Source organism: Nicotiana tomentosiformis, chromosome 3, assembly GCF_000390325.3.
Source record: "Nicotiana tomentosiformis chromosome 3, ASM39032v3, whole genome shotgun sequence".
NCBI classification, from domain to species: Eukaryota; Viridiplantae; Streptophyta; class Magnoliopsida; order Solanales; family Solanaceae; genus Nicotiana; species Nicotiana tomentosiformis.
Window position 1 is genome coordinate 107972917 of NC_090814.1, and position 25865 is coordinate 107998781.

The 25865-nt window shown below is 39.1% G+C and overlaps 2 protein-coding genes across 2 annotated transcripts; both read left to right on the forward strand.

The window, feature by feature from the left end:
- Window positions 1-16335: 16335 nt before the first annotated feature.
- Window positions 16336-16940, forward strand: LOC138908311 (uncharacterized). The gene is made up of 2 exons (XM_070198969.1): window positions 16336-16534; window positions 16744-16940. The coding sequence occupies exons 1-2, from the start codon at window positions 16336-16338 to the stop codon at window positions 16938-16940; spliced, it is 396 nt and encodes a 131-aa protein (XP_070055070.1).
- A 2030-nt stretch (window positions 16941-18970) lies between these two features.
- LOC138908312 (uncharacterized) lies at window positions 18971-22867 on the forward strand. The gene is made up of 5 exons (XM_070198970.1): window positions 18971-19365; window positions 19524-19801; window positions 19913-20004; window positions 21331-21336; window positions 22505-22867. Exons 1-5 carry the CDS (start codon window positions 18971-18973, stop codon window positions 22865-22867), a joined length of 1134 nt encoding a protein of 377 aa, XP_070055071.1.
- Window positions 22868-25865: the final 2998 nt, after the last annotated feature.

Consider the following 25865-nt stretch of genomic DNA (forward strand, 5'->3'; position numbering starts at 1 on the left):
CCACTAAACGCTCATTAATTACAAAACTTCTACAATTTATGTCATTGCCTGTTTTGTTCTTTCTTTCTTTAATTATGGCTTCTGTGTCTATTTCGGAGAGCACAAAAATACTTATAGTCAGATAACGTTATGATTAATTAGGACTAATTAGAACTGTCAACGTAAGTGTTGAAACATGCACGTTCTTATTACCACCCTTTCCATCTATTTAGTCTTATAATTTTATATTTATATAACATATTAATTTTTTTATTGTATTTTTCTGCAAGTAAATTAGCCTTTAAGTTGTCTATATTTTAAAAGAATATTTTTTGAAATAAAATATCATTTTGATAACTGAACTACAATCTGTTTTCTGTTGCTTACAGGCCAAAAGCTTTTGAAATGCATATGGACAATATTTGGTTGATATTTGTTTTTATGAAGAAAAAGAGTATTTGAAGCTGAAATATAAAAATATAATATTTAAAATTAGAATAGAGATAAATCTCATTTGAAAAGAAACTTAAATAAAATTTATGAGCGTTTTCATACGAAATACTTTCGAACAAGCTTATCAAGTATTTCAAGTACTAAAATATATTATCACAAATATTAATAATCAAACTACAGTATTTATAAATATTGAACTCTAGTATTTGCAAATACTCAAATTCAGAAAAATCTTACTCTACTGATAGTTATTAGAATTATATAAATTAAATCCAAACAGAAAAAGTTCTTTTTGCCCTTTTGCCGCTGAAAAAGCCTGTTGGGCTACGAGAGCCTACTATTTCTGTGCACAAAAATGATGTACTGCCTACTGTTGTCTTTTGATACTATCTTTTTGGCGCGGCAGATGATAATTTATCTACTTCAGCTAAGGAACTGCACCTTCAAATAATTAAATTAAATTTACATGAAAAGTTTACATAAAATTTCTTCGTCATTTGAAAAGAAAGTTAAAATTTATGAGTGGAAATTTTCATACGAAATGCTTTCAAATATGCTTTTTAATATTTTACCAAGTAGTACTTTCAAATACTAAAATATACTATAGCAAATTTTTATAATCAAGCCAGTATTTGTAAATATTGAACTTTTGCAGAAACTCAAATTCAAAAAATCTAACATCACTTTTTGGATTAATATTCAAGTATCTCTTCGTTTTTCATTAAAAATATTTCTTTAATTTCGAAAAAGACGATACATTTCGAAAATCGAGATTTAAACGAGTTATTTTTTATCGTGACTTTTTCATATGCATTTTAGATGTTTTAAATTGTTAATTACTATGATTTATAATATTTTTTATATAGTGTCTGAATATATAAATTTTATTAAAAAATATTTAAGTTATATATCCGAATTTACAGTCAAAATTAAGAAGTTTAACTCTTTAAATATGAAAATTATGGAGTTGGACCTATAGGAAGAATATCTTTCTTCTTTGTGATTTATTTTTCCTTGTTAGGTTCTCGTAGATGTTCTCCACTTGACTAATACTTCCTCCGCCTCATATTATGTATCGTGTTTCTCTTTTACACGCCCCTTAAAAAATATTAATTAGAAAAGAGATTGGACTATTCTACCCTTATTTATGTCTTGAGATGTACTCTCTCTTCATTGAATATATATTCTATTTATATGTTATCTCTATATTCAAGAATAATTATTACTAAGGGTAAAAAAAAAAAATCAATTTTGTCTTGAACATCTAAATTTTTTTAGTAACCACGACTATTAATATGAGACGAATAGATTGAAATAGTAAGTTAAATTCCCAAGTACATATTTCAACTTCACATTTGTATAACTCTGGTCCTGCCCTATCTGTGTTTGCGATCTTTCCATAGGTACTCAACATGTACAAACTGATAGTACATGTTCTCCACATGATCTTTACGCCCAATATAATGTAGCACCATAATAGAAAGATTTAGCTATGGCCCTACTTGGCTACTGACCTGAAACTCACTATGCTTTTCTATTCTTTCCTTACGTGCATTCAAGCATAAATAACCTCGATGCAAAAAAATATATGATTATCTCTCGTTATAATCGTGTAAGCCTTAGGGGTCGTTTGGTATTGATGGATAAACAAAAATAAATATGAGATAATTATTTAGCACTGTCTTATCCCTTGTAGATTACTAAATAGTACTGAGATATATAACTTATACCTCCCAGAGGGTGGAATAATAATCCTAAGATAAAACAGTAAAATTGATAATTCTCGAATTAATATAATATATTATACAGTTAATAAGAAATAATATCAGGATAACTCATCACATCATACTAATCTCAGTATAACTAATCACAACATAACTAATCTTAGCACAATTTGTCTTCAAATCAAACGACCGGTTAGTGCACAAGGTTATTGATAGGAAGTTGGTGCACAAGGTTATTGGCAGGAAGTAACATAAAGCTAGTAGAATAGTTAAATTATATACAAGCTGACTCGAACGCTACCGTTATAAAGTGGTGCACAAAGTTAATGGTGGGAAGTAGCATAAAGCTAGTCTGTGGCAGATCCACCTTTGTTCAAAGATGTCAGTTGATACCCCTTTGACGGAAAATGAACTGTGTAACTAGATAAATTTTTTGTATATTGAATATCATTGCTCTAGTGGTGAGCACCCTTCACTTCCAACCAAGAGGTTGTGAGTTCGAGTCACCCCAAGAGTAAGGTGGGGAGTTCTTGGAGGGAAGGAGGCGAGGGTCTATCGGAAACAGCCTCTCTACCTCAGGGTAGAGGTAAGATCTGCGTACACACTACCCTCCCCAGACCCCATTAGTGAAATTATACTGGGTTATTATTGTTGACTTTTCTTAATGAAAATTCTAGCTCCACCATTAAAACTAGTGGAGTAGTCATGATGTGTATAAGCTGACTCGGACATTAGCATTATAAACAAACATCTAAAAGAATGTTAATTTCTTGAAGACTTATCTAACATGTAAAGAGGTTACTAAACATACTACTTAATAGCCATTAGAAAGCCACTTCCAATTAGAGAAAGGTAATACATGATATGTTATGGTAAGAGATGGACTTCCCTCATTCAGGAGTGCACAAAGAACGTTGGAAATTGATGGTTTGATTGCAAAAGTAACCATTAAACGCTCTTAAATCCCAGAAAAACAAGCTCTCGCTATCTACCATCTATACAATCAGCAATGGGAGTTCAAGAAAGAACATTGCCAGTACTACTTGGCTACTGACCTGAAGTAGCATCGGTCTTTCACATACACAAAAGGACTGCAAGAATGATTATTATCATTAATTCATACTAGTCAAAAGCTTCTGAACTACTGTTAGCTACAGTCCTAATAGATAGATAAAGACAGATCAAGGATTTAAGTTCTATAGCATTTGACCCATTATAAGAGTGTCTTTTAGACAAAAGTAGCCTTATAGTATACGATCTCTACTATTTTATCCACATTATAACAATTCTTGTATTATTATTGTTATAAATTCATAACAACTCTTGCGTTATAATTTTGCACAACTAATCCGTGACTTGAACGACCCCCAATTAAGGGCGTGGTTGATTGGGTAAATAGTGGGGCTCAAAATGATCAGTAAATCGCTTTCTTTTCTTGCCACTAATTATATAAGCATATTATCAAGCTAATAATTTGTCATAGAGGCAAAAAATATAAGGTGATTACTTCCTGATAAGTTATGTATCTTTTGTTTTGATGATTTGACAAACTTCATGAGAGAATCAGATAAGAAACCTGAAACAATTAGTTCCTTTGCGTTCAAAGTAACTAGTGAGATGTCTAGTTTAATTCTCAATGATTTTATTTAAGGGAACAACAAAGGAAACAGTAGAGGGAACAGATAGAGATCAGTTCATCTGGTCACAGTACAGGTCAACTCTTTACAACTGTTAGAGTCGTTGCACTGTTGCACTGCATACGCAACAGTGCAACAATCACTTTATGGGGCATGCCTTGTACCGGATATTTTCTTACATCATCCCAATGACCTCGCAGAAACATATTATCAACATGAGGCAAGGGATTTCATTGTCTAACACTTGCAAATCAAAAGAAAATATTCTCAAGTGCTAGCCACAACCTCTCTCAAGAACAAAGCTGCTGCAACTTCAAAGACCAGATCCAAAGATTGAAGATATCTTAAGTCCTTAGGTTTGTTGAGTCTTTATTATTTGTTCTTCATTTGTAATCCTACACTACTTTCAAGAAGTGTCTTTATAGGACAGATTTAAACCACTGTTTGGTTTAGTTTCTTGACTAGAGTTAGTCAAGGTTTGTTACTTTGTAATAGAGTTATTACAAAGAGGCTTGCAATATAGTTATCGCAAGTAGGTGAGGGATTAAGAGTTTGATTCCTAGATTATAATAGATTGTAATCTAAAGCTGCTCGGTTAGTGAAATTAAAATCTTACGAGTGTAGGTCGTGATTTTTAATCCAATGAGCTGAGAGTTTTCCACGCAAAATATTATTGTGTTATTTATTTACAGTTGTGTGTGTGTGTGTGTTCTGTGCAAACTGTATAGAGAACCAAGTTCTCTATACAGTTTGGTGGACTCTTAGTTTCTATCAATTGGTATCAGAGCAGGTTCTTTCTAAAAGGTTAACACCTAGAAAGGATCTATACGACTACTCCACCAAACTTCGAGGAAGGTCAATCAACCTATAGACCACCAAGATTTCGGAAAATGGTTAGCAGAAATGGAGGCATTCCCAAGAAGGGCAGCTCTAGCAGAAACACTAAAGGATACGATTGTTGTCACAAGTGCGAAAAGCCAGGATATTTTATTAAAGATTGTCCTCTACACAAATAGGACCATTACAACCACAATGCTTGCAAGATGGTTAAGAGGATCCCGGTCCCCGATAGAAAGTTCAAGAGAAGAGATGTCGCTTATAATATTGTAAAGCAAGCTCTGGCTGCCTGGGAAGATTCCTCTAGTGAATCTGAGGGTGATGATGAACAGGTAGACACCTCCATGATGACCGTTGAAAGCAAAGCTGCAAAATGTGATTCCATATTTGCATTGATGCTAAAATCTGATGAGGATGAAGAAGATGATGATGATGAGGTAGACTTTCTGGACGTACAAAGAAATTTGAAGTTTTATTCTAAAAAGAAGCTCGTATATTTTGATAATGTTTTAATTGATACTTACCATAACCTCATTAGTGATAAAAATATTTTAACTGAGGAAATCGGAGAGTTAGAACAAGAGAGAGATGATCTGGTGGTTATAGTTTTAGATTTGAATGAAACAGTGGAGGAAACAAAGAAAGAAAATATCTTCTTAAAAAATTCAATGGAAAAATGTATGAACTCCTCTAAAGGAAAGGAAGTGGCAAATGAGGCACACCTTAATCTTAAAAATGAACTCAAAAGTATAAAATTGAGTCTTGATGCTGAACTTGAAAAGAATAGACAACTTCAGGAAGATCTAAACAGGGTTGAAAATGATCTAGATAAATCTCTGAAGTGGACCTGGTCCTCTGATACAATCACTTCCATGTATAAAAGTAATGGGGAACGGGCAAGGAATCAGGTTCCACAAGGAAAAAATCCCCTATAACCCACATAGCAAGTATATTATTATGCCTGATAACTGGCTTTGTACTCACTGTGGTAAGACTGGTCATTACGAAGATTCATGTAAAGCAAAGTTTTAGTCCCAATAGAAAAAACAAACTTTTCTTCGAAAAAGTTTTTACCGCTAAGGAACCTGATCCTCTGAAAAAGAAATGTGTGATGCCTGTATGGACAAAAAGAAATTTAATTTGCCCATTCCCTCATTACAAAGGACCCAAACTTGTTTGGGTTCCTAAGACTAATCTCTGATTCCCTTGTGCAGGCAGTAGTAAAAGGAAGCGGTCAAACATGGTACATAAATAGTGTCTGTTCTAAACACATGACTGAAAGAATGAATGATTTCCTTTCACTCAAGGCCCTGCAAGGCGGGAGTGTATCCTTTGAGAAAAAAAAAGGGATACATTCTGGAAAGTGGAAATATTGGGAAAATACTCTCTCAATCAATTAAGAATGTGTATTATGTGAATGTCTTGAAGTATAGCCTGTGGAATGTTTCTAAAATCTGCGACAAAGGAAATAAAGTGAAGTTTTTGTCAAAATATTGCACTGTCACCAATCTTATAACTGGTGAAGTGGTTCTCGTTGCAAAAGGTTCAAAAACATTTATGTTGCAGACATTGAATCTTTGATGGTGGTGATCTTACATGTCTGAGTACCGTTGATGTTGAACTATGTCACAGAATATTGGGACATGCAAGCTTCACTCTGTTGAACAAGCTGATCAAGAAGGACCTGGTTCGTGGGTTGCCGAAGTTAAAGTTCAAAGATCACAAGGTGTGTGATGCATGTGTGAAAAGGAAGCAAGTTAGGTCCTCATTCAAGCCAAAGAAGGAAGTGAGTACCTCAAGGCCACTGGATCTTCTTCATATGGATCTGTATGGACCTATGAGGATGCCCAACACAGGAGGAAAGAAGTACATCTTAGTTATTGTTAATGACTACTCAACGATTCACATGATAAGAATGATCAAGATGGAGAGTATTGAAAGATTCCTGGAGTAGTCAATGATATGGAAAACGGGAGGCAGATCTGATGAGTCAGGTCAAGGAGTCTAGTGAAGAAGATGCAACAGGACCTCCAACTGATTCGGAAGAACCTGGTCCCTCCATCACAACAACTAAAGCAAAAAATAGAGTTGTTGATGTTGTGCAAGGCACACCTGATGCTGAGCAGAGAAGTGGTACTCACACTTCCATGGATGCCAATGATAGGTATCACACGACGGAACCTGGTCCTTCTCACCCTGAGACTCAGGTGTCTAACTGGAAGCACAAAAGCTCATATCCTCTCCTAAATGTCATCACTTCTCTGTATTCAGCAATTCAAATTAGATCAAAGACAAGAAACATGTTTGCTTTCTCAGCTTCCTTGTCTCAGATTGAGCGGAGAAACATCAAGAAAGAATTGAAAGATACTGAATGGATTACTGCTATCCAAGATGAACTCCATCAATTTGAGAGGAACCGTGTATGGAACCTGGTTCCTCGACCCTCAGACAGAACTGCTATCGGAACCAGATGTGTGTTCAGAAACAAGCTTGATGAGTTTGGGAATACAACAAGAAACAAGGTTAGGTTAATAGTGCAAGGCTATAATTAAGAAGAAGGGATCGACTATGATGAGACTTTTGCCCCAATTGCTCGAATGAAAGCCATCAGAATCCTCATTGCCTTTGCATCTCATATGGAATTCAAACTGTTCCAAATGGATGTAAAATGTGCATTTCTGAATGGATATTTAAAGGAAGAAGTCTTCAAAGAACCACCTAGTTTTGAGTGTCATGAGCATCCTGACCATGTATTCAAACTTGACAAGGCATTATATAGGCTGAAACAGGCCCCTCGTGTATGGTATGAAAGGTTGTTCAAGCTCCTTCTTTAAAATAGATTTACAAGAGAAAAAATTGACAACACCCTATTTTTAAAGAAACGGGGGAGGAACATGTTGATTGTGCAGATCTATGTTGATGACATCATTTTTGGTATAACAGATGATTCCCTATGTGAGGTGCTTGCAAAGCTTATGGGAAGCGAGTTTTGGATGAGTATGATGAGGGAACTGAACTTCTTACTAGGGCTAAAAGTGAAGCAAATCTCTAGGGGAACGATGGTAAGTGATGAGAAATACATTAAGGAGCCTCTGAAAAGGTTTGAGATGGAAAGTACAAAGACCATTAATACTCTCATTGCTACTGCCACTCGTCTAGATATGGACGAACCTAGTTTCATGTAAATGAAACTATGAAACGGGGGAGAATATAACACCCCGAAAAATTTTGAAAGTACTTAAGTGTAAAGCCCAGTAAAATTTTTGCAAAAGAAAATAATGTTTCGTGGTGCCGAATTGGTTCTTACGTATTTAAGGATTTTCGGCTCAGACTTTTTGGGTTGAACAATGCACTGAGGGATAAAGAAAACTTTTTGGCTGTGAAATATTTTTCTGCGGTCCATTATGTGACCGCAAAATCACTCTGCGGACCGCATAATAGCCGTAGAGTGAGGCGGGAGAGGGGCAGTTTTGGATGCCATTTTGCGGTCGATTATGCGACCGCAGAACTGTTCTGCAGTTCATTATGTGACCGCAGAACAGGTCTGCAAGCCGCATAGTGATCGCAGACCCATGCAAATGTTTTCCAGTTTTGGATACCAATTATGCGGCCGATATGCGGTCCGCATATCGATTATGCGATCGCAGACCTTGTTCTGGAGCTTCATTTTTGAGTTTTTACAACCCGACCCAACTTCGTTAAATAGATGCAATGGATCATTTTTGACCAAAATTCTGATGTTTTAGAGAGAAGGAGAGTGTTTTAGAGAGAGAGGAAATCCTAGGCTAATTTTCATCAATCGTTGCTCAAATCTTGGAAGATTAACAAGGATAACCCACAAGGTCTTCATCCTAAAGGTAAGATTCTACACCCTAACCCTCAATTTCGAATTTCGTCAAGAATTGGGTAATTAGTAGGATAATTTTTGGGCATGAGAGTTGTTCATCTTGCATGCATGTGTTATCAAAGGGTGTAAGAAGATTGTTGAGCTAAGAATGGTAAAGAATGGGCTGCGGGGTGATGGAATCCTCCATAAAAGGACCATGAAACCTTATGCACACCTAGTGTTTGATAAAATATTCAAGTAAGCTAGAACCATGATCATCTTCCTAATTTTGGTTCAATTTATTATATTTCTAAAATAGATTGAAGTTGCTAAGAATTCCGGAATATTTTAGAGTTTAAGAAAGCTCCATTGAGGTATGTTGGCTAAACCCCTCACCTATAACTAAACCCTACGGTATTCAATCAATTTATGTAAAGTCCTGAATTGTTTATTATGAAAGTGGCTATTCCGAATAAGCTTGTGATGAAAGATATATGTACAATATGTATCCTAAGATGATTTTACTATGTTATGTTATCATTTGAGAATATGTTCAAAGTATGGGCTGTGCGTTAATAATATTGCGACCTCAAGTCGAGTTCAAACGAAGGATATTATGCCAAATTTTGCGAAAAACCTCTATGTGCCTAAGACTCTTAATTGCTCACATGTGTGCTAAAAATATTAATTTATAATGCCTTGTTGTTGTTGATGATGATGATGTTTGAAAGTGAAAAGGGTGAGTATGGAATACTAAATGTGGCCATCGTGCCCAGAATGAGAATTACATATATGGCCAATAGTGCCAATGAAATGAAAGAATGTGCGAACATTATGAGATAAGTTTTAGCTCCTTTACATAATAATGTCATTAATGTCCTATGATCACCTGTGGCTAGTACAAGTAAACGATAGTATGAACATGAATTGTGGTCGTTTGCCAAAATAGGAATAATGTTATGAAATCCTGTGGATGGTCTATGAAACGCATAGGTATATTGTGTTATAAAATCCTATGGACTGTCTATAAAACGCATAGGTATATTGTGTTATGAAATCCTGTAGACGGTCTATGAAACACATAGGTATATTGTGTTATGAAATCATGTGGACGGTCTATGAAACGCATATGTATATTGTGTTATGAAATCCTGTGGATGGTCTATGAAACGCATAGGTATATTGTGTAATGAAACTCTGTGGACAGTCTATGAAACGCATAGGTATATTGTGTTATGAAATCCTATGGACGGACTATGAAACGCATAGGTATATTGTGTTATGCAACCCTGCGGACGGTCTATGAAATGCATAGGTATATTGTGTTATGAAACCCTGTGGACGGTCTATGAAACGCATAGGTATACTGTGTTATGAAATCCTGTGTACGGTCTATGAAAAGCATAGGTATATTGTGTTATGAAATCCTGTGGATGGTCTATGAAACGCATAGGTACATTGTGTATGAGATGTATAGGTATACGGTATGAATAAACACTATGGACGGCCTATGAAATGCATAAGTGTACAATATGATATGTGAACACTAAGGACGATCTAATGAGACGCATTAGTAATACAGACAATAGGTGCTAGTTTCGTTGTCCTCGTTTGTACATGTTGTTTTAATTACATTATATTATGTGTTCCATGTATAGATCATATGGCTCGGTTGACCCTAAAAGAAGTTTAGAATAATGCAAGTATAATAAGGCTTGATATTTGAACTTACGCGATGTTTTGTAGTCTTTTGATGTACTTTAAATGCCTCTTATTTGAGTTACTGTATTTTTAAATGTTGTTCTGTCTGCCTTTTATACGAGTACTATTCCACATGTACTCACGTCCCTTTTGCCGGGGGCGCTGCATCTTTTAATGGATGCAGGTGGTTCCATAGCATACGACATTAATCAGTGATAGTGGTACACTCTCCTCCCAGCAGACTTGGTGATCCCCACTTCACTTCGGGGTCATGTATCTTTTATTTCTCATGTACTTTGTGGTTGAGATATAGCCGGGGCCTTGTTGCCCACATTATCCTAGTACTCTTCTGTATTGATAGAGGCTCCGTAGACATAGTGTGGGTTGTGTATTGGTGCTGGAAAAGTCAAACTATATCATGTTGTGGTTGTATTACTTGTTCCATTTGAGACTTTAAAAATGATGAAACTATTGGTAAGTGAATTGGTATTATAGACATGAACACCATTTTGTCTAATTAATGAAAATATGTATTATCTCCATTCATGGATGAGTTGAGTAGAAGGAAGTCTAACATGCTTTCTTGGTTGGGTTCACTCGGTTGAGCGCCGGTCGCGCTCCCCAATTTTGGGGCGTGTCAGGGGTATCATTGGATCTCTCTTGTAGCTAATAGACAATAGACCTAACATTGTATTTAGTGTTGGGTTGTGTGCTAGATTCCAATCAAGTCCTAAAGAATCTCATTTGAAAGTTGTCAAAAGAATTCTGAGGTAACTCAAAGGAACGCATGACCTCCTCTATTATCCCTCAGAAGATAATTTTGACTTGATTGGGTATGCTGATGTTGATTATGCTGGTTATCTGGTGGATAGAAAGAGCACATCTAGCATGATATACTTTTTGGGATCTTGTTTGATTTCATGGGTACAAAGAAACAAAATATTATGGCCCTCTCGACTATAGAAGCTGAATATGTGGCAGCTGCCTCCTGTTGTGCCCAACTATTGTGGATCAAGCAACGATTGGAAGACTTTGGTGTATTCTCTGATTGTGTGCAACTGCTATATGACAATACAAGTGCCCTTAATATGGAAGAGAACCTGGTCCTTCGATGATTGGCTATGAAAGGATGGTAAGGTAAATTGCTAAAGGTTATTTTCTCGCAACTTCTAACTCAATTCTGTACCGTTACAGGTAAACACGCATGGCAACTATAGGACAAACAAGTGGCTAATGACATTGGAAATTTTTGGAAAGATGATGCTCGCATTTTCAAATTTTGTCAAGGAACCTGGTTCCCATGAATCAGGTTAGTAGTTCCTATTACACTCATATGCATTTTGAACTGCTAGTATGTCAAATCATTAATTGCCTCTGCTTTTTCTCATACCTCTTAAACCGACCCAACTACCCATCCCTCTTTCTCACACCTTATTGTCACCGATCCCTCTTTTCCCTCTAAATACCCCAAACCATCTTCTTGTGTCTTCCCTCTCTCAGAATCAACCATGTTTTCACCACAATTTGAGTCTCCCAAAGCTGCTAAAGACATCCCTGTTGTGTCTCTATATCTCGAAGAACAACCATCTAGATATGAGTGTCGGTTCATGTATGGTGGATGGTGTACTGTGTCTGGTGTTTCTGAAACTCAATGTGCTCAGGGTTTTTATATGAATTCTTCAATATCAGGTAATTCTCCATTCTCTTTTACTGATACTGCATTGTTGGAAATTATTGTGGGTAAGATAGGTGAAAAACTTTTGACTGCTGTTGCTATGGAATGTCTAGTTGGAGATTCTTTGTCTGGTGATGTGTTACTGAGACTCGGGGGGTGAATGAGGAAATGGGGACAATGTGTCTCAAAGTGACCAAGCATCGGTCAGTACTACAAGGGAGCCTACAGAGGGGCCTAGTCCTCTGCCCAAGAGGAGTTCTCAGCTCCTACCTGGGATGAAACTCCAAGCTCTACTAGATAGCCCTTGGGGAGTACTGACCCTTCATCTTCTCCTCACCTTGATACAGTCCCTTTGGAGGTTGTGTACTCTGAGATGAAGTCTGTGTTTGCAGTAGAATATGATGATAGTGAGGATGGCCTATCTGCAAACGTTGCTGGGGTTGGTGGTGACGAAGGAGTTGAAAAGGAAAAGTCTGTTGAAAAGAAGAAGACTGTTGAGAAAAAAAGGCCACTCAGAAAGAGGCTAAGTAGCTGTGAGGAATCTGGTTTCTCAAAGAGGGCTAGAGTTGATGTGTCTGAGCTTGAAAGGAAAGCAAAATTGAAAAAGCAGAAAGTTCTATGGGGCAGAGTTTTTGACGCTGACATTCTTGATAAGTTTGGAATGAGGCAGTTGGTTGAAATATGCGACTTCCAAAAGTGGACTCATCACTTTACTGTTCAGAGTCGAAAGGTCTATGAGGAGGAAGTTCGCAGTTTCTATGTTGATTTGTTCATAGTGGAAGGTGACGCCATCTATTTGAAGATCATTAGGGTAGAATTTGTGATTGATGAGGTTGTGCTCAAGGATATTCTTGGGGTGTGATAAGTGGGGATTTTGACTAATTATTAACGCCTTTTAGCTTTCGTTTTTGTCCAAAAGTGTTTAATTATATTCCCGAAAACTGATGAAATATGCTTAAGTGCAGGAGTATTGAAAAATCAGCCACTAAGATGAAATCCAACTTAAGAAGGAGTGATCTTAACTCAAGAACAAAAATTAGGCACAAAAGCTCAAGTGCGGACCGCAGACTTTCATTTGCAGCCGCAGAATGTGAAGGAGATTTAACAGAGTCCTAGTGCAAAGTGCGGACCGCACAATTATTGTGTTGCCGCAGAAGCTATGCAACAGCCAAAGTTCATAGAGTCTCATTTCAAGCTCAAAAAGAAATGCAGACCGCACAATAATTGTGCGGCCGCAGAAGTCAGCTATGCGGCCGCACTTCCAAATTGTGCGGTTCACAGAAGAGCCCTGTGCGGCCACATCAAGAATTGTGCGGACCGCAGAACATGAGAGATGCGGCCACAATCTAGAATTGTGCGGCCGTAGAGTCAACTCCTGTCAAAACTGAAGAGAAGTGCAGACTGCTCATGGAATTGTGTGGCCGCAGAACCTTCGAAAGGGCATTTTTGTCTGAAAATTCCAGCTTTGTATAAATAGACTACTTTCACGAAATTAGGTCAAGTTTGGAATATTGAAAGTGTTGTAGCCATTTTTCCTTACCTCTTTAGGCAACTTTAGCTTACTTTGGTGATTTAACATTGGATGTTTATCTTTTAATCTTGCAATATGAGTTTTATCATCTTTTTTTCTTTATTTTCTTCTATACCCATTATGATTAGCTAGATTTTTAGCTAGGGTTGTGGCCCAACCCTAGTGTGTAAACCTAATGGGTGTTTGATTTATGGCTTGTTTATGGTTGGGTGTTTATTATTTAGCCTTGTTCTTGCTTTTAATTGTAGAATTAATGGTTGCAAACATTAGTTCATGCCTATTTGACTTGGTCTCTACTTGAGAAAGAGAGACTTAGTCTAGGAAAACTTGGCTAACAAGAATTTGGGATAAAATCAAGAGATTGATAGTCCCAATTAAAGGGTTGAACCTAGAGATAGTAAAACCCGACTTGAGCATTTTATCAACTGTTTTGTTTAATACCCATTTGGACTTGAAAAAGCCAAATTGGGCAAAATCACTCTCTCACCGAGAGGTATTGAGTGTGTACTTGAGTGTTGGCAGCTATAATACACCCCTTCTAACAAAACAAGCTTTAAAGTTTATAACCCGTTAGGCAAACACCTAGGTGAAGGCCATAGCCCTAGGCCTTTTTATATATTTGAAAAAATATCCAAAACCAATATTCTCTAGTTTTATATCTTAGAATTGAAATCCTTAGCATAATTTTAGAAGTACAAACAAAATAATATTTGTGGAAGTGCAATCTAGATACTTCACATGCTCTATCCAAATATATACTACTAATTTCCATCTCAGCTCCATGTAGATTCGATCCCGACTCCTTGTTGGTATTATTATTGCAATCGACCATTTCATAACCTCAAATAGAGGTGTGGCTTGGATAAGATCAATTTTTGGTGCCGTTGTCAGGGTGCTAAAAATGGATTTAGCTATATATTTGGTTTTTTGTGTGAATTGTCTTCTTTTCCTTTCGTGTTACTAATCTTTTTTGTGAAACAATCTCAACAACAATGATCCTCTCGGAAACATGCCATTAGGGTATGTGGACATGGAAGATGACCAAGTTGAGGAGGTTCCTCTTGAACCTCAAGCAAATAGACGAGGCCGACCCCCTCAAGACAACGTTACCGTTCCACCCCCTCCTCTACCAAGAGCGGCTCCACACCGGGTGTTGCCGAATGAAGGGTATGCAAGTGATATAGTCCCGTCCCGCATTAGGGCGGGCAACTTTCAAATTACAAATGTTATGCTCACATTGCTAGAGCAACGGGGATTCTTCATTGGGGCTCCGAATTAAAATGCATACAAACACTTAAAGGGGTTTGTGGACACTTGCTGGGGGGAGTAAACATACAAACGTCTCCGAGGATGCTTTAAGGTTGAGGCTATTTCCTTTCTCTCTATGGGGAAAAGCCTTGGATTTGTTAGAAAGATTGCCAAACCATTCCATCCGTGCGTGGGATGAATTGGCGGTGAAATTTATTTCCAAGTTCTTTTCTCCCGGGCATATGGCTACTCTTAGAGACGAGACTCTAGCATTCAAACAAGAACCCAATGAGCCTTTGCATGGGATATGAGAGAGGTACCGAACTATGGTGAAAGAGTGCCCAAAAAATGACATGACGGAGGTTATGATTCAACAAACTTTCTATAGGGGGATCAATACTACCAATCAATGCGTGGTCAACCAACTTGCCGGTGGAAATTTCATGACAACGCCATATGCAGAAGCTTGCAAGATCTTAGATGAAATGGCAGATACTTCATCGGCATGGCAAAGTAGAGCAAATGTTCCTCAAGGTGATCCAAACGTGATTCACCTACATAAAGAATTGCATGATCATGGGCAAGCAATTGCCGAGTTGACCATCACAATGAATCAATTATCCAAGGCTCAACTTCAACAAGTTCAAAGTCCTAAGCAAGTCAATGCAATGTAGGGAGTTAATATGATGGTAAACAAGAGAAGGCAAAAGGGTCCTCAAGTGCAAAATCGTGTGGAACATTATGTGCAAGAAGATAGTGGATTTGATCAAGATGAATCTTACAATGAACAAGAGGAGGAAGTACAATATGTGAACAACTTCCAAGGGCAAAGAAATAACTCTTAAGGACCGAATCAACAACAATGGCGACCTCATGGTAATCAAGGGAATTGGAATTCTAGCAACCAAGGTAATTAGAATGGTGGTAACAACCAAGGTAATTGGAACAATCAAAACAATCAAGGAAATTGGAATGGTCAAAATAACCAAGGAAATTGGAGTGGCAATAGTCAAGAATATTAGGGAGGCAACAACCAAGGGGGATGGAACAATAACCAAGGAAATCGGGGGTCGGGCTTTCATAGGCCCCCGATGTATCAACAACCGAGCAACCCGACTCCTTATCCTTCCCATGGTCCAAGATCTTCCAACAATAAGATGGGGAAAATTGAGATCATGTTCAAACAAATGATGGAGAAGAATACTGATTCTGATGCTTAACTAGCCTCTCACAACACTTCAATTCGCAATTTAGAAATTCAATTGGGGCAAATCTCGCAAGCTTTAAACACTCGTCCTAAGGGGGCACTACCAAGTGACACGGTAGTGAACCCAAAGGGTTGGAACAACACGGGACATGCCATGACCATTACTACAAGGAGTGGAAAAGGTGGGGATGCACCCACCTTAAGTCAAAGGAAAATTATGGATGATGAGCAAGTGGTACAAGAAGACGAGAACCCAAATAATGTGGTGCAAGCAAATAATGAAGTAAGAATTGATATTGATGACAATGTCACTCAAGAGGAAGTGAACCCATCTAGGTAGCACATTGTTGACATACCGGAACCGGTAGTGACAAAGGCTAAGGCACCAATGCCAAGGCCTCCTCCTCGATACCCTCAAAGGCTTGCCAAGAAAAATAGCGAGAATCAATTCAAAAAGTTCATTGACATGATGAAGAGTCTATCTATTAATGTTCCATTGGTTGAGGCTTTGGAGCAAATGCCCGGTTATGCAAAGTTCATGAAGGATTTGGTGACAAAGAAGTGGTCGATGAATTGTGAAACTATTAAGATGATTCATCAAGTGAGTGCAATTGTGCATTCAATGGCTCCTAAATTGGAAGATCCCCGCGCTTTCACAATCCCTTGTACCATTGGAAGTGCCGACTTTGCTAAAACTCTTTGTGATCTTGAGGCAAGTATCAATTTGATTCACTATTTAGTTTTCAAGACTTTGGGAATTGGGCAACCAAGACCCACATCTATAAGATTACAAATGGCGGATCGTACTATGAAGAATCGTTGGGTATAATTGATGATGTGTGGGTTCGTGTTGATAAATTCATTCTCCCGGCGGATTTTGTGATTCTTGATTGTGAAATGGACTATGAGGTGCCGATTATTCTAGATAGACCTTTCCTTGCTACGGGGAAGGCTTTTGTTGATATGGAAGCTGGTGAACTCACTTTCCGGGTGGGTGATGAAAAGGTGGTTTTCCATGTGTGCAAATCTATGAGGCAACCGATTAGCAATGAAGTGTGTTCGTTTGGGGACTTGGTGACTGATGTGATTATTGATGATACTTGTGCCGATGATGAATGTTGATGATACATTGGATGCCATTTTGCTTAACCTTGATGATGACGAGACATATGTCTAGGTGGAATGCGTGAACTCATTGTAAGGAATGGGGTCGTACACTTATGAACCCCACAAATTATCCTTGGATCTTGAAAATCAGAAGACTCCTCCAACAAAGCCCTCAATCGAGGAGCCTCCCACTTTGGAGTTAAAGCCATTGCCTCCGCATCTCAGGTATGAATTCCTTGGCCCTTATTCCACTTTACCAGTTATTCTTTCTTCTTGTTTGACTAACATGCAGGTAGACTCCACATTGGCGGTGCTACAAAAGAGGAAGAAGGCTATTGCATGGACATTGGTGGATATTCGGGGGATAAGCCCCGTATTTTGTATGCACAAGCTTAATTTGTAGGAAGGTTCCAAACCATCTATTGAATATCAAATGAGACTCAATAAATCCATGCAAGAGGTTGTCAAAAAGGAGATCATCAAGTGGTTAGATGCCGGGGTTGTTCACCCCATTTTAGATAGTTCATGGACTTCTTTGGTGCAATGTGTCTCAAAGAAAAGGGCATGATGGTGGTTACCAATGACAAGAACGAGTTGATTCCTACAAGAACGGTGACCGGTTGGAGAGTGTGTGTGGACTATCGCAAGCTCAACAAAGTCACAAGGAAGGATCATTTCCCACTTCCCTCCCTAGATCAAATGCTTGATAGATTGGCCGGTCGTGCTTTCTATTATTTCCTTGATGGGTATTCCGGCTACAATCAAATTCTTATTGCTCCGTAGGATCAAGAAAAATCTACTTATACATGTGCTTATGGTACTTCTGCATTCTCGCGGATGCTATTTGGGTTATGCAATGCACCGACGACTTTTCAAATATGTATGATGGCTATCTTCATGGACATGGTGGAGGATTTCCTTGAAGTCTTCATGGATGACTTTTTGGTGGTCCGGAATTCTTTTAATGATTGTTTGACAAATTTGGATAAGGTCTTGGCAATATGTGAAGAGAAGAATTTGGTGCTCAATTAGGAGAAGTGTCATTTCATGGTTGAGGAAGACATTTTACTTGGCCACAAAATCTCACAAATGTCATTGAAGTCGACAAGGCTAAGATTGAGGTGATTTCTAAACTTCCACCTCCAACATCCGTGAAGGGAGTGAGAAGTTTCTTAGGTCATGCGGGGTTCTACCGGTGTTTCATCAAGGATTTTTCCAAAGCAATGAACCCCTTGTGTAAGCTTTTGGAGAAATATGCCAAATTCCATTTCAATGAGGATTGCATGAAATCATTTGAATTTCTCAATTTCAAGTTGACAACTACTCATATTATCACCTCCCCGAATTGGAGCTTGCCTTTTGAGCTTATGTGTGACGCTACTGATATGGCGGTTGGAGCAGTTTTGGGGCAGCGTATCAACAAGATCTTTCATCCGGTCTACTATGCTAGTAAGACCATGAATGATGCCCAAGTCAATTATACTGTGACCGAAAAAGAGCTCCTTGCTATTATTTTTGCTATGGAGAAGTTCTGCCTGTACTTGATGGGTACAAAGGTGATTGTCCATACGGATTATGGCGCACTTCGGTACCTTATTAGAAAGAAAGATTCAAAGGCTCGGTTAATGAGATGGGTTCTTTTATTTCAAAAGTTAGATCTAGACATCCAAGATCATAAAGGCAGTGAAAACCAAGTGGCGGACCACTTGTCTCGCTTGGAGGAGGAGGGGAGACCACATGACAGCCTTGAAATCAATGACTCCTTCCCTGACGAGCAAATTCTAGACATTTCAATGACCGAGATGCCATGGTTTGCTGATTTAGCAAATTATCTTGTGAGTGATATTATACCGGATGAATTCTCTTCAAGCCAAAGGAAGAAGCTCAAACGGGATTTCCTAGACTATTATTAGGATGAACCGTACCTCTTCCGGATTTGTACCGATGGCGTGATTAGAAGATGTGTGCCGGAGGAGGAACAAGTTGAAATTCTTGGGGATTGTCATTCTTCACCATATGGTGGTCACTATGGTGGAGCAAGAACGATGGCCAAAGTGTTGAGTTTTGGATTCTATTGGCCTACTCTCTACAAGGACGCAAGTGATCTAGTCAAGCGTTGTGATGAATGCCAAAGGGCCGGTGGTATTTCAAAGAAAAATGTGATGCCCCTCATCACTATCTTGAAAATTGATATTTTTGATGTGTGGGGTATTGATTTCATGGGTCTGTTTGTAAGCTATTGTGGAAATACCTACATTTTGGTAGCGGTGGATTATGTGTCAAAATGGGATGAGGTCGTTGCTCTACCCAACAACGAATCAAGAAGTGTGGTGGTATTTTCAAAAAAAAAAATCTTTACAAGGTTTGGTATTCCACGGGCCATCATAAGCGATGGGGGGTTGCATTTTTGCAACAAAGATTTTGACACCTTGCTTAGCAAGTATGGTGTCACTCACAAAGTCACGACTCCCTATCACCCTCAAGCAAGCTGATAAGTGAAAGACTCCAACCGGCAGATCAAGAGTATTTTGTCAAAATCAGTGAATGCTAACAGGACGGATTGGTGAAAGAAACTTGATGATGCTTTATGGCTTATAGGATGTGTTATAGGATGGCTTACAAAACACCGATTGGGATGTCTCCATACCGGTTGGTGTTCAAGAAAGCTTGTCACCATCCTATGGAACTTGAGCACAAGGCTATGTGGGTTTTGAAGAAGCTAAATCTTGAGTCGGATGTCGCCGCCAACTTAAGGGTGGCACAATTGAATGAGCTAGACGAATTTTGGTACCATGCATATACAAGTTCATCCTTGTACGAGGAGAAGATGAAGTACCTCCATGACAAGTACATTCGGAACAACGAGTTTAAAGAAGGTGATCTTGTGTTATTGTTCAATTCTCGGTTACAAATGTTTTAGGGAAAGTTGAAGTCTAAATGGAGTGGCCTGTTTAAGGTTGTGAGTGTGACACCCTTTGGTGCATTAGACTTGAAAAATAAAAATGATAAAGTGTTTAAAATCAATGGTCACCGGGTGATGCACTATCTGGGAAAAGCTGGTGATGTCCACGTTGTGGCAGTAATTCATTTCAAGTGATGATGGTAATCTACGTTGTGCCGCGACGTTAAATCAGGAGCTTCTTGGGAGGCAACCCATGTTTCTTTTTCTTTTTCTTTTTCTTCTTCTTTAGATAGGTCTTGTTTTGTGCTAACTGATTTTGAAGTGTGTTGCAGGAATGAATGTGCTTTGCAAGAACTGTGCTCAGAAAAATGGCTAAGTGGGAAAAAAGCACGGACCGCACAATTTTGAAGGCCACAACAGAAAGGGATCTGCAACTGCACAATTCTTGTATGGACCGCACAACTGGAGATCCAAAATTGGAAAACTCTCTCAAATTTGCCTGTCAGAGAAATGGCCAAAGTGCGGCCGCACAAGGAAATGTGCGGTCCGCACCAAAATCTGCGGTCGCACTCAAAAATGTGTGGACCGCAGATCAACAAAAGGGTAATGTGTAACAGGTAAAGGAGTGCGGACCGCACATGAAATTGTGCAGCCGCACTCATCTTTGAAATTTTGCCTTAACTGCTCAGCTATAAATAGTAGCCTCCTCACCACTGTTCAAACTTTACGAACTCTGAACAATTAACACAAAGGCAAGCACAGTACACTCAATTGATTCATGCATCTCACACTCATTTCATCATCTTTGTTTTTTTCTGGCATCACTACATTACTGGTATATTCAATTCATCTTTAAATTTTTTAATTTTCTTAATTTTGTTCATAATTAGTGTAGTTATCTTTAGGCCTAATATTAAATTCTTCATCATGTGAGCTTAAACTTGTGTGGGTAACTTCCTATTTACTATTTGGGGGATGGGTAAACTATGTATCATGTCTAAATTGCTACTACAATGTCTAAATTATGCGTGAATTAGAAACCCTAAGTTACTGCCGATTGTTTTTGAATTGTGCGGCCGCACAAGGAATTGTGCGGTCCGCAGATCATTAGGCTAGGGCATATTATGTGAAATGATTGTGCGAATCGCACTTGAAATTGTGCGGTCCACAAAAATTGAATCGCGACCACAGAAAAGTGTGTGCGGCTGTAGATCGAGAAATTCTCTGACTTCAGAGAGTTGTGATTTTTGAGCTTGCATGGTGCGGCCGCACTCAAAATTGTGCGGACCGCATTTCAGTTGTGCGATCACACTTAAAATTGTGCGGACCGCAGAACCACCACTGCGGCCGCACTTCCAAAATGATATGGTCTATACAAGCCCATCTGCAGCCACACTCAAAAATGTGCGAACCACACTTCCCCAACCTGCATATTATTTTATCTGTAGCCAAATGATACTCTGAATTTGAACTATAACTTATTCCTGTTGCTATGTATTGCAGATAATGGTTAGATCGCGGGGATGAGGTGATACATCCAAGGGGAGGGGTGAACCCTCCCGATGCCGAGGCAGGGGTACCCTACCACTCTCCGTGCAAAAAGGGATATCCAAAAAGGCAACCGCCGGGCGAGGTAGGGCTGCAGAGCCCTCTGAGTCAATTTCATACATCCGGTCTCGGGAAGCATGAGAGGGGCACTCTGTGGAAAAACAGCCTGATGCCCAATCTCAGCCACAATAGTTTCAAAGGAAATACCAGCTCCGAAATGAGCCTTCCACCTCAACAAGCATTTCTGAGGGTTCGGAAGATGACAATCAGGGTTCAGAACCCTCATCTACTTATGCCCCCAATGCACCAGTCACATTTAATGATGATGAAGATATTCCGGATGACGGTCGAGGGGGTGATACCAGAGTTGCCATCCTCGAGAGGTCAAAGAAGAGGGAAGTTTGGGAAGACAGATTTGTGAGCCTAACAATATTCAACAGGTTCCGAGAGTGGTAGCCTCAGAGATTGCTCACACTTGAGCATGAGTTTATTTTGAAAGACTTGGATAGGTACAATCGAAATGTGGCAAAATAGTTTCGGGAGAGAAAATGGTGGAAATGGTTCACTCAAAGTGTGGTGGACGCCAAGGAGCACTTAGTCAGGGAATTCTACGCCAATGTGGCGCATATCAAGAAGGGGACTAAGGTGGCTAAAGTGAGGAACTTGAAAGTAAGATTTGATCAGAGCACCCTAAACACTTATTTGGGGCTCGGGGATGTGGAGCCGGTGCAGTATTTAGAAAAGTTTGCAATGGGTGATGCGGCTCGACCTTGGCTAGCTGAGATATTGGCAGATCCATGACCACAATCACCATGGATCACAGCGGGGGTTCCCATTCAGCAGAACACCCTCAACTTTGAAGCAAAAGGTTGGCAGACATTTGTGTGCAGTTGAATAGATCCAAGCCAGAATGAATCAATCTACCAGTCCCTCGGGCAGTCCTAGTTGCCTCCATCAAGGCCGGGTACCCAATCAATGTGGGTGCCATCGGGTCGTCCAACATGTCTCTGGTTGTTAGGTAGGGTGAAAGCTCCTATCTGTATCCCAACACTATCCCGGAGTATCTTACGGATGTGGGGGTGATACAAAGGTTCGGTCTAAGAAGCCCTTCACCTGGTACTCTCTGAAGGATCCAAGGAACCCGAAGAACAAGGTTAAGTCAACTACTACCATAGGCCAGTCTGATGAGCCGTCAGTGGTAGTTGCAGATTCAATAGCCATGCCTTCCACAGTAGCCATGCCTTCCACCGATACTGCTGCCATGCCTCCACCTCCATCTTCAGGGCCATCAACATCAGTTCCTTCCTCCTCTACTTATCCACTTTCTGTGCTACGAGTCTCCCAGACACTGGCGAGTCTCAACAACTGGATGCAGACTGATACTGCAAAGCTGTCTGACCTATCAAGTGCTGTTGCACCACAGACTTCTACCCCAACACCGCAGATTCCTCCGATAGTGGAGGAAACTTTGAAGAAGATATTGGAGAATTAGAAGACCATCATGGACACTTAGGTGGTGCATGGGGGAGAAATTTAGGAGCTTGGGAAGTAGGTGAAGAAGATGAGGAAATCCCAGGCTTCGAAGAAATCAATTGACAAGTTGAGACGAGAGGTGACCAAGATAGCAGCCATTGGAGATCTTCCGTTTGACTTACTAATGGAGACACATCCAGCAGTACTAGTAGACCCAGCAGCACCATCAGTACCAGTTACACCAGCTGGCCAGTCTGAGGAGCCAGACCTCGCTGCCCACACTACTGAGGCGGTGCTACAGATGTTCACTAACCCAGCTACTCCTCGAGCAGAGGGTGATGAGATCCAGTTGGAGGAACCTGAGGGAGGTGATGCTGATATAGACATGGAGACAACATAGGGAGTCCTCTCTACTCTTTCCCTTCCTTGTGTTTATTTTGCTAAGCATTGGGGACAATGCTTATTTTTATTCAAGGGGTGGAGTTTATTTGATTTGACATTTGACACTGGCCTGTAATAACTGATAACATTCTCTTTTTTATTTTCATTATGTACATATTCTTCTCTCTCTATTGATGTATATATTCTTTTTCTCTTTCTCAGTTTGTATATTCATTTATGCTTTAAGTAGTTTACTTCATAGCTTCTTTATTTTGTTTTCTCAGTAGTCAATGTTTAGTCTAATAGCTTCTTAGTTACTTTAATAGCTTCCTTTTAATTTAGTAGTTTCTTTCTATGTTTAAGTGATCAATAAGCCTTTGGTTTTCTTAATGCCACGGTTCTTTCCAAAGGTGGTTTTTTTGTGAACCGGGTGACTCTTCCCAATGATGGATGGCGTGACAACCTTCTTAAGGGATTGAGTCTGTTTTTGATGTTTAGGTAAGAACAATAGTAATAATGAATAAGAGGATCTAATTGAGTCGAACTAGAAGAGTCAAGCATGCTTCACTTGGTACTAACACACTTAACTACATGCTTATGATTAAAAATAAGTTCTTGGAAATAAATAGCTCTAGTTAGTGACCTTTTGACTCTTGTGTTGACTTAAGCAATCATCGAGTGGTTTAGTTGAATCATTAGTGATTTTCAATCTCGAAAATGGTTGTTGTGGGCCCCCAACTCTATCCTCTTTGACAATCCAGCTGTGTGAGAGGTGAGATGTTTTGTTGCAAGTCCAAATACTCCTACGAATGGTTTAGAACTTGCCCTAAATGTGTTTCTAGGCGAAATTTTATGTTTTGCTTGGCTTGAGAAGTGATTGTAGGCTCTCCTTGACCTGTTTTGAAATTTTTCATGGTCCACCAATGTATTTATCCCTAGTCAACCCTTTTGAGCCTAAAGCCTTTCTCATTTGATAACCATGTTACAAGCCTTTACCCATTTTGTAGTGACCCTCTTTTGGCACCCGAGCTTTTCTTCACACTCTTGAGAAACAATTGGCTAAAACATAAGTTTGGGGGAGAGACGAGGAGTTTGAAAGTGGTATCAAGGTACAAAAAGAGAAAAGAAATGAAGAAAAGGAAAGGCAAAGAAAAAGAAAGAAAAAACAAAAGAAAAATACAAAAAGAAAGTGAATAATTTGAAGAGTTGAAGGGATTCAAAGAAAAGCACCGATGTAAAGCATGGAGAAAACAAAGAAGGAGAAAGTGAATATCATGACCAAGAAAGAGTGATGTTAAGTCTCTCTAGTTCCCCTAAGGAAAAATAAAATGCCTCAAAGAGTCGGCAAAGCATGAGCAAAAAAGAGAAAATGGAGTGCTAAGGAAAGATGAACCCGTTCTATTCCAACATTTCCTACCTTAGTCCAAAAGCCTTTATTATATTCCTAAAAAGACCTACGTGATTTCAAGCCGAGTGAAGTTACATTAGTGGTTATTTACATGAGGGGCAAGCATATGGTACTTAGAGCCATACTTGTGACATTCTTTTGAGAGAGATGACTGAACTTTTCACAAATCCTTGAATTGAGTGCTACATTCTTAAGTGAGATATGCTAACAGGGAGTAGAGGAGGAGGATTTTGGGATCCACAATGATCTACATGAAAGAGTGAACTTCATTGATGAGTAAAGTCAACTCTTGATGCTCAAGTGTCACATTAGAACTATTTGTGCTTAAGACTTCAAATCATTGCCTTGTTGATAATTCATAAATGTTGTGGGTAATTGTTGGTCCCAATTGATGTGTGTTTGATTCACCTTTGATTAGTTGGAATAGCTATTATCTTGTGGAGGTGGGAATTACCTTATTTGCTTGAGGACAAGCAAAAGCTTAAGTTTGGGGGAGTTGATAAGTGAGGATTCTGACTACTTATTAGCACATTTTAGCTTTTGTTTTAGTACAAAAGTGTTTAATTGTATTCCCGAAAACTGATAAAATGTTCTTAATTATAGGAGTATTAGAAAATGAGCCACTAAGATGAAATCCAACTCAGGAAGGAGTGATTTGAACTCAAGAACAAAAATCAGGCACAAAAGCTCAAGTCCGGACCGCAGATTTTCATTTGCGACCGCAGAATGTGAAGGAGATTTAGCAGAGTCCATGTGCAAAGTGCGGACCGCATAATTATTGTATGGCTGCAAAAGCTATGCAAGAGCCAAAGTTAAGAGAGTCTCAATTCAAGCTCAAAAAGAAATGCGGACCGCACAATAATTGTGCGGCCGCACTTCCAAATTGTACGGTCCGTAGAAGATCCATGTGAGGCCGGACCAAGAATTGTCCGGACCGTAGAACATGAGAGATGTGACCGCAATCCAGAATTACGCGACCGCAGATCAAGAATTATGCGGCCGCAGAGTCAACTCCTGTCAAGACTGAAGAGAAGTGCGGACCGCACATGGAATTGTGTGGCCGCAGAACCTCCGAAAGGTCATTTTTGTCCAAAAATTCTAGCTTTATAAAAATAGACTACTTTCACGAAATTAGGTCATGTTTCGAATATTGAAAGTGCTGTAGCCATTTTTCCTTACCTCTTTAGGAAACTTTAGCTTACTTTGGTGATTTAACATTGGATTTTTA

Bases quoted from the DNA above. Each gene is read 5' to 3' on its own strand.
- LOC138908311 (XM_070198969.1), top strand. From the start codon at position 16,336: ATGCCCGGTTATGCAAAGTTCATGAAGGATTTGGTGACAAAGAAGTGG. The intron at 16,535-16,743 runs GTATCAATTTGA...CGATTATTCTAG, and splicing joins TCTTTGTGATCTTGAGGCAA to ATAGACCTTTCCTTGCTACG.
- LOC138908312 (XM_070198970.1), top strand. From the start codon at position 18,971: ATGGCCAAAGTGTTGAGTTTTGGATTCTATTGGCCTACTCTCTACAAG. The intron at 19,366-19,523 runs GTATGGTGTCAC...TATGGCTTATAG, and splicing joins TTTGACACCTTGCTTAGCAA to GATGTGTTATAGGATGGCTT. The intron at 19,802-19,912 runs GTGATCTTGTGT...TTGGTGCATTAG, and splicing joins GAACAACGAGTTTAAAGAAG to ACTTGAAAAATAAAAATGAT.